The sequence below is a fragment of the Protopterus annectens genome, chromosome 7.part0 (genome assembly GCF_019279795.1).
Source record: "Protopterus annectens isolate FY-2018-M chromosome 7.part0, PAN1.0, whole genome shotgun sequence".
In the NCBI taxonomy this organism is placed as follows: Eukaryota; Metazoa; Chordata; order Ceratodontiformes; family Protopteridae; genus Protopterus; species Protopterus annectens.
In genome coordinates this window covers 204,021,181-204,034,596 of record NC_056739.1, presented here as the reverse complement: position 1 = coordinate 204,034,596, position 13,416 = coordinate 204,021,181, and the positions used below count along the sequence as shown (strand labels likewise).

General features: G+C 41.1%; 1 protein-coding gene across 1 annotated transcript in view; it reads right to left on the bottom strand.

The window, feature by feature from the left end:
* ACADVL (acyl-CoA dehydrogenase very long chain) overlaps nt 1-13,416 on the bottom strand; it is an 808,259-nt gene that overhangs the window by 628,149 nt on the left and 166,694 nt on the right. The window contains exon 5 of the mRNA XM_044076702.1: nt 4,317-4,381. Within this exon, the coding sequence (XP_043932637.1) occupies nt 4,317-4,381 (65 nt within the window). The remainder of the gene's footprint in view (nt 1-4,316; nt 4,382-13,416) is intronic.

The following is a 13,416-nucleotide window of genomic DNA, read 5'->3' as shown; positions in this document are numbered from 1 at the left end:
ATGGGTAAAAAGAGAATCTCCACGGCAATACCCAGATTTGCTCTGAGCTACTTCACAATGGTACCTCCTATACCGAGCCAACAGATATTGTCAATATACTGGCCGAAAGATTCAGTGCTAACTTTATCCCCCCACCCCCAGGGACCAGTCACAATACCAGTAGATTGCCAGGCACCTAGTATTACTGCTGCACAGGTTAAAACAGCACTGCCCAAGGCCAAAAATACAGCTTCTATGGGACCTGACAATATCCCTGGCTGTGCTCTACATGAACTACAGAGTGAACTGGCACCTCACCTGTGTGCCCTGTTCAATCACAGCCTCACCTCGGGCTTTGTCCCTACCGAATGGCGCACTGCTACAGTCATCCCACTCCTCAAAGTAGGAGCGACTACAGACCCTGGGAACTATCGTCCCATTAGCCTGATGAGTCTGATATGCAAAACTATGGAACGTGTTGTCATGGACCTAATAAACAAGGATATAGGGGAATCCCCAAACTCTGGATCCCACACAGTTTGGTTTTGTGAAGGGTAGATTATGCCTGCTCAACTTGGTTGACTTCTTTGAGTCAGTCACCAGAGCTGTGGATGAAGGCAAGGAGGTTCATACAGCCTACCTTGATCTGGCCAAGGCCTTTGATACCATTCCCCACTCAGGAATCATAGAAAAACTCACTAAGCTAGGCATCAACCCCTATATCACTAGGTGGGTTGCAAACTGGCTCACAGGTAGAACCAACAGTGTGAAAGTAGCCGACTCCAAGTCAGACTGCCGACCAGTCACTAGTGGAGTCCCACAGGGTTCGGTCCTGGGTCCTCTCCTGTTTGGTATCTACTTCTCTGAAGTCCAGACCAACACGAAGGGACTATGGCTGACAAAGTTCACAGATGATTGCAAGTTGGGAGCTATTATTAACTCCACAAGGGATGTTAACATTCTACAGAAAGGCCTCACTGCGACCAACAACTGGTGTCAGAACCATGGCCTTAAGCTCAATGCCAAAAAATGTGTCATCATCTCCTTTGGGAAAAACAGGGTTCCCATGAATTACCACATCAATGTTAGTCCACTGAACACAGAAGGCATTATAAGAGATCTGGGGACACAGGTTGACAGCAACCTCTGACCACCACATTGCCACTGTGGTCAGAAAGTCCTTCTATGTGGCACATCTCATTACTAAGGGTTTTGCATCCAGGAAGAAAGAGGTCACTGTCTCCCTCTACTCTTCCCTCATTAGGCCAATCATTGAGTACAATGCCCAATTTGGCATGTACCTCATTAAACACCTGCAACAACTGGAGAGGCCACAAAAGTACCTCACAAAGAGGATCCTAGGCCTTAAACATTTGTCCTATATGGACAGACTCAAAAAAACTCCAACTATTTTCTGTCCATATCACCTACTTTAAAGCAATCTCTGCTCGATTTACAAAGCCATGTCTGACCCAGCTCTGTTAGAAATGCTACATCTAAAGAAATCCCAATCCCTCCGCACCACAAGCTCCAGAGACCTCAACCTCATTACCACAATCAACAGAACATGCTGGAGGGACAGGTTCATAACCCATAGACTGTCCATGCTATGGAATAGACTTCCCATACATGCCAAGCAGAGCATCTCACTGGCCCTCTTCAAGAGAGATCTTGATGAGTGGATGGGAAATAGAAAATTCACCCCAGGGATCACTCCAGTGGCTTTACTCGACAGAGGCACTGGGAACTTAGGTCGGGTGGCACGATGCCAGGGTAATCCTATGGGCTAGGCTTGTAAAGGCTCCAGGGCCATTAGCCTAGTACACACCTATGAACCTAAGTAAATGTCTAAGGAAGGCACGAGTACAACCACCACTGTCTGTAAGTTGGGACTGAAAGCTGACTAGGACAGATGGACAGGTTGAGGGTATGGGAGACTAAAATCATCCTGGATAGATGCAACAGCAAAGTTTTTTATTTAATACAGGGATCTTGAGCTCTGACTTGTTGAAAGAGTTGAGGTTCAAAATTGTTCTAATGGTTAAGGGGATTTCATTCCTTTTTTTGGCAACGGTACTTGCATATAAAGAATATCCAGCCAAGCTGTGAGACTTGGCTGTATTAAGAAGGGCTTATTGTACGGCTCCGTTTGGTACATAGGTGTTGAGTGCAAGACAATTATCAGGCTTACAGATAACCCAGTGGCCTGTAGTAAGATGGGCCAGGGTCAGGTGTTTTGGTAGTTCAGGCAGTTTAGCTTCCTAAGGGCTAGACACAGGTGTGTCCTACGCTGGCAATTTTATTGTGGTACTGTTGCAGTTTAGCTAACAGTGAGACCTGAATTAGGGCAGTATAAAACTGCAAATGCAGTAAGAGTTAAGCGGCTACGTGCGTTCTAGTTCAAGCCATTAGATATCATTTTGTCCTGTACAGCACTGCTACGACATCAGAAGTAGGAATCAAGGAAATGCATTATATAATCATGTAGAACAATTTCCTACACATTTTTTTAGTTTTTTTGCCATTGACCATGTGGGCTTAGGACCTAGGGGTGGTCCTGAAGATGATTATTTAGAGCTATTGGAGTTAAAATGGCAAGTTAAGTTGAATGCAGGCTCATATCCTGGCCTTAATGGTGTATTAGTCTCATGCCCCTTTTAAAGCTTAGTGCTATGTTTTGTATTTAAACGACATCATCAGCATTCTCAGATGGGTTTTAATGCGCAATTGCAGGCACTCGTAGTATGAATAAAAAAAATATAAAAAATAAATACATTTATATTTACACTTATGTGATTACTTATATATATATATATATATATATATATATATATATATATTTTCATTTTTTAAATGTTTTTAATATGTTAATATTGTTTTTATTTAGTGTACTAATTATTAAGCTCAGTTGGTCATACAGATTTTTACTACTGGCAATGTGGTTTAATCTTTAATAGCAGGATGTGACGTCAGGGCATCTGTGTGGGGGAGGGTATTTAAGTATCTTTAATTGTGTAATGTTCATTCTGATGAAGTTGGTGTTACAGATGAAAGCGCTTAATCAGTGTGTAGGTTATTGGTGTGGGTTTATTTACCAGTGTGGATTTTATTATTCTTTGGATTAAAGATTGCTTCCAAGCAGCCGCTGAGTGGTCCATCTATAGTACTGTTCTCCCAAATGAATGTAATGGAAAACTACTGACACCAACATGTCCTCCTCCAAATTAAACAGAATGTGAGCTTGCAGGCTGGGAATATACATAGCTTACAGTGTCTTTAGACTTATCCTATGTTAGGGGAGTGTCCTTCTCCTAGACAATGTTCTTTCTTTATTGTTCTTTCATCCCCTTGGTCATGCTGTTTTTCAGGAGATTTCCTAGGAGGAAAGGCTCCCCCTGCTGTAGCAGGTGCCTGTTCTGACTGGAAGCCTGCATGAGGGTTTTCTGTACCAGCCACATACAGAAAATCCCCCCCCAAGTGAAATCTTGACAAATCTGGGAGTCTACCACATGGTGGGACACTCTCAAGCATAAATTGCACTTAAAATGTAAACACTTACAAATATTCTGAAACCCTTGGCTCCAAAGGCTTTTCAAGCCTGCACGATTCCCAGTGAGGCACAAGTCTTGTTCTTTGTTACTCAAAAGCTGAAAATTAAAATCATGCTGTAGTTTTTACTGCTATACTTATTTCTGCTGTGGCATCATTAAGAAAAAGAAAATACTTCGAAATAATCTGGGCAATACTGTCCCATCTACGACACAAACAATGCACCTCAGCAAGCGTGCATTTTGAAAGACTATGGCTAAAATATATGCCTCAAAACTATATTCTGACATTTCTGAAGTCTTGCGTCTAAGTTCCCTGGTGAAGCAACTCGTTTCTTTCTTACCCCAAACTGTGAATTTAAGTTACTCTTGCAGATGTCGGCTTTGTACAAGCATCATCTTTCTTACTACTTTGATTTGTGTGTATTTAACGTAAACATTGTTCCTGGCATGAAGTACTTGAGAAACAAAGATGTACTAAGGAAAATTCAGGCTGCATCATGATAGCGTATGTAATTTAAATAACTAAACTTGATCCTTTAATAGGCACAAAAGTTATACTGCTTACACCACAACTTGTCTGAAAGCACCTCATAGTGCTAAAATTATATTTGTAACGTCTAACAATCTTTCAGATATGTTGCCCTATATATAAGTAATGACAGACATTCAAATTCCAGCAACACTCAGACCTCCATCAATTTAAAATGATAATCTTCTTAACATAACTGGGCATTTCCTACTGTTATGCATACTTTTAAAGTTTCATTTACTAGGATGTATCCTTACCTCAAAAAATTTGGACACAGGGCCAACTAGTTCCTTCAAGAACTGAGACTGCTCCTCATTCAATACTGCAAACAAAAATAAAAGACAATGACTTTGAAACGGGTCTCAGGAAAGCACTCAAGCTTTAGGTCCAGATCTGGAAATAAGATAGACTATCTAGCCACAAGACTATGCATGCAAGTCTAAATTCATGCGCATCTCAGCCTCTCATTACACTGCTTCATTATCCAACCACTGCAACATTTGCTGACAAAAACTGTCCAGCAGTACCATCTAGCCCCCTCCTCAAAAACGGTTTTCTGCTTTACCATGCAGCCAAACCGCTTACCAGAAATACAATCGTACAATGCAATAAGTGGTTCACTACAGTTACCGTACTACCCATTAAGCACTTCAGAGTTTTATCCCTGACACCTCTTACTGCATCAGCATTCATTTCTGAATGCTGGTATTGTAATAAAGTGTCATCAGCAACTGTCAATCATGCCCCTTCACCTTGTCCCTGGGGCGAATACCCACTCCCCCCCCATAATAGCTGCACTTCTAAATATAGGTTAGCTAAATTTCTGAAATAAATTGGCCAGGTTTTAAAAACAGTTTGTACACATTTCTATTATGTGTTAAAAAAAGTTCTGTACTCATCATAATGTTCCATCTGTGTCATCCATTTTCATTCTTCCTCAACTGATGGGTTTAAATCTGAGACTCGGATCAGACTCGGTTGTTTCTACCAGATCTTTGGATCCAAAAATCTCGAGCTCCTCCTTTCACTTATAATGCCCTGCCCACCTAACATAACTCAGATTGAGTTTGCAGCCCATAGATATAAAGGGGCCATAACTTAAAGAAGTGAATAAAGATACTACGAAAAGGAAGCTGGAGCTCAAACAAGCAACAAAGGTTTCTGGGACACCTCTTAGGTCTTTCCAGAAGCAAGGAAATGGGGGCAGGTGGGCAGGAAGTTGAGGAAGAATGAAAATGGGCAACACAGATGAAATGTTATGGTGAGTATATAACTTTTTTTTAATCCAATATCATCCTTTTCATTCATTCTTCAACTGATGGGACACGGTCCCCATCTATTATAACCTTGGGTAGTCCTCATGGAAGGATATTCTGGTGTACTGTGTAGGCAAAGGCAGCTCTATTTTTGGAAATCAAATCCAATTTGTAAAGAGCAATAAAAGTTTGAGTTTTATTCCAAGTTGCAGCTGCACAAATGTTATTTATGGAGGCCCTTGACCAAAAGGTTGAAGAAACCACCACTGACCTCATAGAATGAGCTCTAGGAGGCTTAGGGAAGAATAATCCTCTTTTACTATAGAAAAATGATATACAATTGGTTAGCTATTTGGTCAGAGTAACCTTAGAAAATGACTTGCCCAACTTATTAGAGAAGAAAACAACTGGCCAGTATTCCTGAAATCCCTGGTTCTAAGGAGGCAAAAGCATAGTTGTCTACGCACATCCAAAAGATGAAGCATATACTCTACCTTATTCAAAATGTTTGGAAAGAAAGCTGGGAGATTAATGACCTGGTTAATGTTGGACTCTGCAGCTACCTTAGGCAAAAAAGATGGGCTGGTCCACAAGGATACCCTGTCTTTGTGGAAAACTAGGTACGGAGATTTGGAAGATAGAGCCTGGAGTTCGGATACACATCTTGCTGGTGTGCTAGTGACCAGAAAGATGTTTTTTCAAAACAGCAACTTTTGATTAGACCTGGTCATTCAAATGGAGACTGCATCAGGGCATGAAGCACAACTGTTAAATCTCAAAGAGGAGGAGTCCTTTAAAGGAGGTCTAAGTAAAAAGTCCCCTTTGAGAAAGGATTTACATAATATAGAAGTAGCAGCTAAGGTACAGTTATTTTCGCCTAGCTGGAAGTTTGAAATGGTAGCCAACTGGACCTTAACAGTAGTAAAATTAGCCCCTTTGTTGAAAATTGAAGCTAAAAATGCACTTATAGATAGTACAGGGGCAGAAAGGTTGTCCAGCTCTCCGCTAAAGTCTCAGAACATAATTTTCCAATTACTTTCATAAATCCTTCTAGCAGAAGCCTTCTGAGAAGATAACAGAATATGATGGACTGGGGAGGACAGCTTGGGCTGTCTTGCAATCAATGGAACTGGAAAAAAACATGCGGTCATTTTGAGGACCGTTACGTCTGGACAAGTCAACTCTGCTGGGTGAGACAGAAGGTCTGGAGTTGGATCCAGAATCCAAGGCAGGTCTAGGAGATTAGGCCAGAGGAAGGGGAACCAAGTCTGACAAGACCAAAAGGGGCAATGAAGATAACTTGGTTATTCAAATGGCAGGCTTTCTACAGAAATTTGGGAATGAGAGGCAACAGTGCAATAAAGAAAACCAGAGGGCCAATCATGGACTACAGCCCGTTGGAGGGATCAAAGCAAGCAGACTGCTACATTTGCTGTTAAGGGTGGAAGCAAACAGCTTGCAGCATGGATTGCTCCATTGCCTGAAAATACTCTCTGCTACTTTTACACTGACAGACCACGCGTGAGACATCAGAATGGACTTGATTAGTTTGTCCACAATCACAGTGGTTTCCCTGGAATGTACATTGCTATTAGAAAGTGACCTGAATAGATCACCCATTGCCACGACAAAGCAGATAAGACTCTGTTCCTCCCCGTTTGCTGATGTACTAGACCACTGGCATGTTGCCCATCTGAAAAGCAATTGTCCTGGATGGGAGAAAGCCTTGAAGGCTCTGCAATGCTAGCAGAACAGCTCTCATTTCCAGTACACTAAAATGCATTGTGGCCTCTTTGAGGGACCACATACCTTGGACTGTCCTTCCCAAGTACTGCCCCCCACCACCACAGTTGGGGGTGTCTGTGGTCATAGTGGCCGCAGGCAGGGAAACAACAAAAGGACGGCCTTTGGAAAGTTCATTCAAATATCCACCAAAAAAAAGATGATCAAGGAGGTGTGGCTTCAGCATATGGTTTAGAACTACAAAGGGAAAAGCGAAACACGAAAGTTACTAGCGAGATTCTTGCTAGTGCTGACAGTGGAGCTGTGCGGAGATCTGAGCGGTTAAATAAAAATGCTCAAAATAACTTGGAAGTATCCTGCAAAAAAAGTAATAAAACCAATAATGGTGTCAGAAACACGAACGACCCCTCAGGAGCTACGAATAAGTTCAGTGAATAACAGTAGTCTGAATGCTATTGGCGAGGAGAGAAATTAGTTTGAAAGTCAAGCAATTTCTACGAATACGGGTGCAAATACTGAGGGCCAGATAATTGAAGTGTACCAAAGAAAGGAGGGGAAAGAAAGAACCTGGGCCCAGGTGACGGCGAAAGGTATAGAACCAAATAATTACAAATGGCACCAAAATCAACAACAACAAAAAAACGGATTTGTGAGGAGTGGACAAGACAAGCCGAAATGGAATCGCAACAAACACCAATGGAGGACTTGGGTACTGAAAATTTTAAAACTGACCTCTCAAATTGTTTATCTGAAGTGGAATGGTGTGTGTTGGGCAAAGGTTGAAACTTTGTACCAGCTTAGAGAGCCAACACAGTTCAAACTATTAATGAGCCCAGAAGTTATGTGAGAATGCTTAATCTGAAATTACTGTTTGAAAATGATAATGGTAAAAAAGTTGCACTTTTATAAGCCTAGCAGTTTTAATCCACCGTTACATAACGATTTAGAGGTATTTTTAAATGGATCTAGGACGTTTGCTCGACTGAGCAAACGTCCGAATCCATAAAACCTGAACACACTTTAACGAAAGTGCTTTTATCGAAAAAACGCTTTCGTTAAAGCGTGTGAAAAAACAACATTTACATTTTAGCAGGCCCCCCCCCACTTTAATATTCTCACTCCGAGACCGCACAACAGTGGGGAAAAGTGAAATTTCACTTACCCGCACCGTAGTACAGCCTCGGCAACAGTCATACTTACGCGAAAGTGCTGCTTCGGTGAAGAGCACTTTCGTGTAAGTATGCCCAGCCGTTTGGATTTCGGTCGTTTGCTCAATCGAGCAAACGTCCTAGATCCTTTTAAATATATGTGACGCACAAATAATTGAGATGTTTGATAATCAACATGAATTTAAATATTATATGTCTAAAAATGAAAAAGAATGTTTTGATAAGCTGGTCAAAAATCCAGAAGTCCAGAAGTGTTGTTTATGAAGGCAGATAAAGGTGGGTCAATTGTAGCACTGGATAGAAAGGATTATGATGCTAAAATGTTTGAGCTATTAGCGGATGAAAGTTTTTATAAAAAACAAATACGAGTAAAGTAAAATAAGGATATGGAATGATTGATGCTTGTATTGAGGAGTGGTTTTTGACGGGGAGAATAGATGTAACAACTAAAAAAAGTTTAAGCAATTGTAATCCAAAAGTGAGTAGGATCTTTGTAATACCAAAGATCCATAAAAACATGAATAACACCTTATGACCAACAGTATCCAGTGCTAATAGTAAAACAGAGGCCTTGCCTGTCTTTTGCAGACAGACATTTACAGCAAGTGATTCCTAATAATGAGACTTATATTAAGGATAGCTTTGATTTCTTAGCTAAAATTAGTGAACTGGATGTTGATGCTACAGATATAATGGTGACATTAGATATAAAGTCTCTTTACACTAGGATTCCCAATATAGAGAGAATGGAAATGGTAAGGTTAGAATTGTTAAGATCGGAATTTTTCTCCTCCAACACTATAAGTCTACTGATGGAAATGATAGACATAGTGTTGAGTTATAATTTTATGAGCTTTAGAGATGAAATATACGTGCAAACTAATGGTGTGGCTATGGGGGCAGCATTGGCGCCTAGTTATGCAAATATGTTAATGCATGGATGGGAACAGCTGCACATATTAAAAAGTGAGTTAAAAGAAAACATTATCACAATATTTAGATTTTTTGATGACATTTTTTTTTTTTTATTATGGAGGGGAACGGAAACTGAATTGAATGCGTTTATTAGTTATATAAACAACATTTGTACCTACTTGAATTTTACTTAAAGTAGTTATGAACAAGTAAAATTTTTGGATTTAGTAGTGTATAAGGAAGGCAACAGATTGTTGACAAAGATATATACAAAGTACAGAATAATATGTATTTACACTTTTCGAGCATGCATCCAAATCAAACTTAATATTGTGAAGGGTCAGTTGGAGAATTAGTGATTTAACAAAAAAGGAAGTTGATTTTATTGATGAGGCTAAACACCTATGTAGTAAGATGTCTACAAGAGGTTATCCTAAGGAATATGTTGATAAAATATGAGAATGAATTAGAGTTTAGAAAGAGAAGTAACAGTAAGAGTAGAAAGAACAAAAAGGTATATAAATATAAGACTTCTACGGCCATTCACAGGAACATAGATTTTAAAGCAATTAAGAATGTGATTACACGAAATTGGAGTATATTTAGAAATAATGAAGAATTGCTGGGCAAAATGAGGGCAAGGACCTAGTTTTATTCAAAAAAGAGGTAAGAGCTTCAAAAATGATTTTCAGTCAAAATTAAATCTCACTAAAGAAGTAGTGCACAAATGTGGGATGGTGAAATGCTTCAATTGCAAGATGTGCAACTATTTGTATGCTGAAAGTAATCAGTTTAAAGTGGGAAGCATAGTTGTTAAAGTACCTGGGTTATTTAACTGTAAAGTGAACAATGTTGTTAATTTAATCATCTGTTTTGAGTGTAAAGCATTTTATGTTGGGAAAACTGCACGGGAATTATATAAACGTATATATGAGCATAAATATGCTATACAAACAGAGGATGAAATGAATGCCATGAGTAAGCATTATAAAATGAAGAAGTGTAAAGTTAATTTTAAATTTTTAGTGCTGGAAAAATTAAGTGATACAGCATTCCTAATGAATATTGAAGAAGAGTTGGGATAGTTAGAGTATTTATGGCAAGTTAAACTAAATGCGTGCTTCCCACCTGGATTAAATAACAGAGAGGAATTTGTCATGCATTTAAAAAGAAGGGATTTTAAACATATTGTTTATATTATTTTGTATATATTTTTAGATGGCTTATATATCATCAAATTTTATAGTGATTAATATATGTTTAAGGTATGTGTTTATAGGATGTCATGTGATTTGTTGTAAGTGTATTTAACACTGCAAGTGTTTTAATTTAATTGTCTGATGGTCTCCTTTGGAAGTGTGGAGAGACGAAAGCGCTAACCTTGTGGTTATTAAATTTGGTTTTCCTGAAGCTTCTTCTGCTTTTTACTATATATGTGGAGTTCGGAATTTGAGCTAGAGCTGCTTTTGTTTGAAAGTATAGAAACACTCCGAATCCACACCCTGGTGGTTGTGGTGAGACCAAAAGGCAGTGCTCTCAGATGGTAATGACTGGTTCCCAGCCAGAAGTGCAGATGTCTTCTGGAACACCTGTTCATTTTGATGTGATAGTATGCATCCTGAAGTTCTATCAAGCACATCCAACCATCCTTTCTCAGTAGAGGCAACATGGACTGAACCACGACCATCAGAAACCCTGAATATTGCGCAAACTGACTTAATATGCCGAGATCCAGAATTGGTCTCAAGTCCCTGATCTTTTTTGCCACCAAGAAGAATCTTGAATAGGTCCCCAGATCCACTCAGGTCTAGGGGGAACGTCCTGAGTAACTCTTTTTCCTAGCAACTTATTTCTAATGCTGCTGCTGCCTCTCTCTAATTGGGTGGAACATCAGGGAACCTTTTCCTTTTTGTAGGTGTAGTTTGGGAAAATGGTATGATTTAACTTCTGGATATAATTCACTGCACCCAGGAATCTTTTGTTATAGATAGCCAAGTTCTTTGGTGCAGAGACAAATGCCTCCAGACGATAACAGTTGGGCATCCCTTCAGGAGGGCTGGAAGGGCTTATCCGAGAAAAAATCCTGGAAACCCTGGTTCTGTGGGCCACATCTGCTGCTAGGGTGGAATTTTCCATTTGAGTTTCCCACCTCTGCCCCTGGGGGGACTACCTCCATGCGAGTCTTGAAAAGGACCTTAGGATTTACAGAAAGTACAGTTGTGTACACTTACCATAAATGTAGATGTTCCGAGTGTATTCACTGTTGCAGTCATCACACTTGGGTTATCTGCCTGCAGGTAGCCCTCAGTTGGCCCAAATACCAGAGACTTAGTATTTCTGTGTCGGATGCTGTCACTTCTTCCATGACGTCAGGTCGTCAGGGGTATAAAAACAAGCAGCCGACACCATTACATCCGTTTTTCTTCCCCCAAATGTCAGGAGCCCCCAAATAGGAAGCTAGGATATGGTGTGGAAACCACCACCAATAAAAAGTAAATACCAATACCAGTAGGAATAGCCATAGAGAGGAGAGCTAAATAGACAGAGAAAACTAGGGGGCTGGAGGGAGGGAAACCAGGACTGCAACAGTGAATACACTCGAACATCAACATTTATGGTAAGTGTACACAACTGTACTATGTTCATGTTTGACTGTTGCAGTCATCACACTTGGGTTGATTCCCAAAAGCTGAGGAAGGGTGGAGGCAGTCAAGAAGAGTTTGGGCTGCCTTGCAAGACTGCTGTAGAAAAGATATGCAGGTGGTAATGCTTGGTGAAGGTGTGTACAGAACTCCAGGCAGCAGCTTCCAGTATGTCCCTGGTAGGGACTCCCCTGAGAAATGCTGTAGTGGTAGATGTAGCCCTAGTGGAATGTGTTCTGACCCCCTGAGGGGTTGGTTTTCCATGGTGCTTGTAGCAGAAATGGATGCAGTGTGCTATCCATTTGGAAATGGTTTGTTTTGAAATGGCCTTGCCCTCTGCCCCTGTTGCAAAGCTGACTAGCAGCTGGTTAGACTTTCTGAAAGGTTTAGTCCTATCAAAGTAGAACCTGAGCTATCTGTGCACGTCCAAAGAGTGCAGGACCTTTTCCCCTTTATTTTGAGGATTAGGGAAGAAGGTTGGCAAATGGATGGATTGGTTGAGAGCCACACTGGACACCACTTTAGGCATAAAGGAAGGGTTAGTCCTGAGGGAAACCATGTCAGCATGGAAAATAATGAAGGGTTCCACGGCCATCAGTGCTTGTAACTCAGACACTCTTCTAGCTGAAGTGATGGCTAGAAGCAAGGCTGTTTTCCAAGAGAGGAATTTTAACTCTGCTGAAGCAGCAGGTTCAAAAGGTGGAAGTGTGAGTTTTTCCAGTACAAACTTAAGGTCCCAAGCAGGGGTGGACGCTCTCCTTGGTGGCCTTAAGTTGTTTGCCCCTCTCAGGAACGGTTTGAGGAGAGGGTGATAGAATAGAGGTGGCTCAGTATTGTAATGAGCTGAGATGGCAGAGGCATGGATCTTAATGGAGGAGAAGGATGGGCCTCTGTGGAGTAGTTCTGCTAGGTAATCAAGGATTAGAGGAAAGGAGGGCAGTGCTATGTCCTTTCCTTTAGACTGAATCCAAGAACAATACATTTTCCACTTTTCAGCATAGGATTTCCTAGTACTGGGCCTTCTGGCTTCAAGGATGATGTCCATCACCTGTTTGCTTAGGGTTGCTGGGGGAGTACTTAAGGAATAAGCCAGGCTGCAAGATTTAGGGTTTGCAATTGTGGATGCAAATTCTGTCCCTCCTGTTGAGAAAGCAGGGTTGGGGTCTGGTGTAGATGCCAGGGAGGCACCGTTGTCAGGCTGCACAGAAGTAGATACCAGTGCTGGCGTGGCCAGTCCAGGGCAATCAGAATTGTCCTTGGCCTGTCTTGTTTTACCTTGAGTAATACTCTTGAGAAAAGGGGCAGAGATGGAAAGGCATAGATTGAGAGTTTTTTCCCCATTGAAAGGATAGGGCATCCACCTTCCAGGCTCTGCCGTAAGGGTTCCTGGTGCAGAATTTGCTTAACTGGTGGTTGTCGGGGGAGGCAAAGAGATCCACCTCTGGGGTCCCCCACTTCTGGATCAGATGGTTGAAGGTGCTGGGCTCCAATTTCCACTCGTGTGGGTCTAGGAGACTTCTGCTTAAGTCGTCTGCCAGTGAGTTTTGTTTGCTTGGCAGGAATTGAGCTTGTAGATGGACTTGGTTATCCAAGGCCATGTTCCACAGGGCCATGGCTAACCTGCAGACTGGG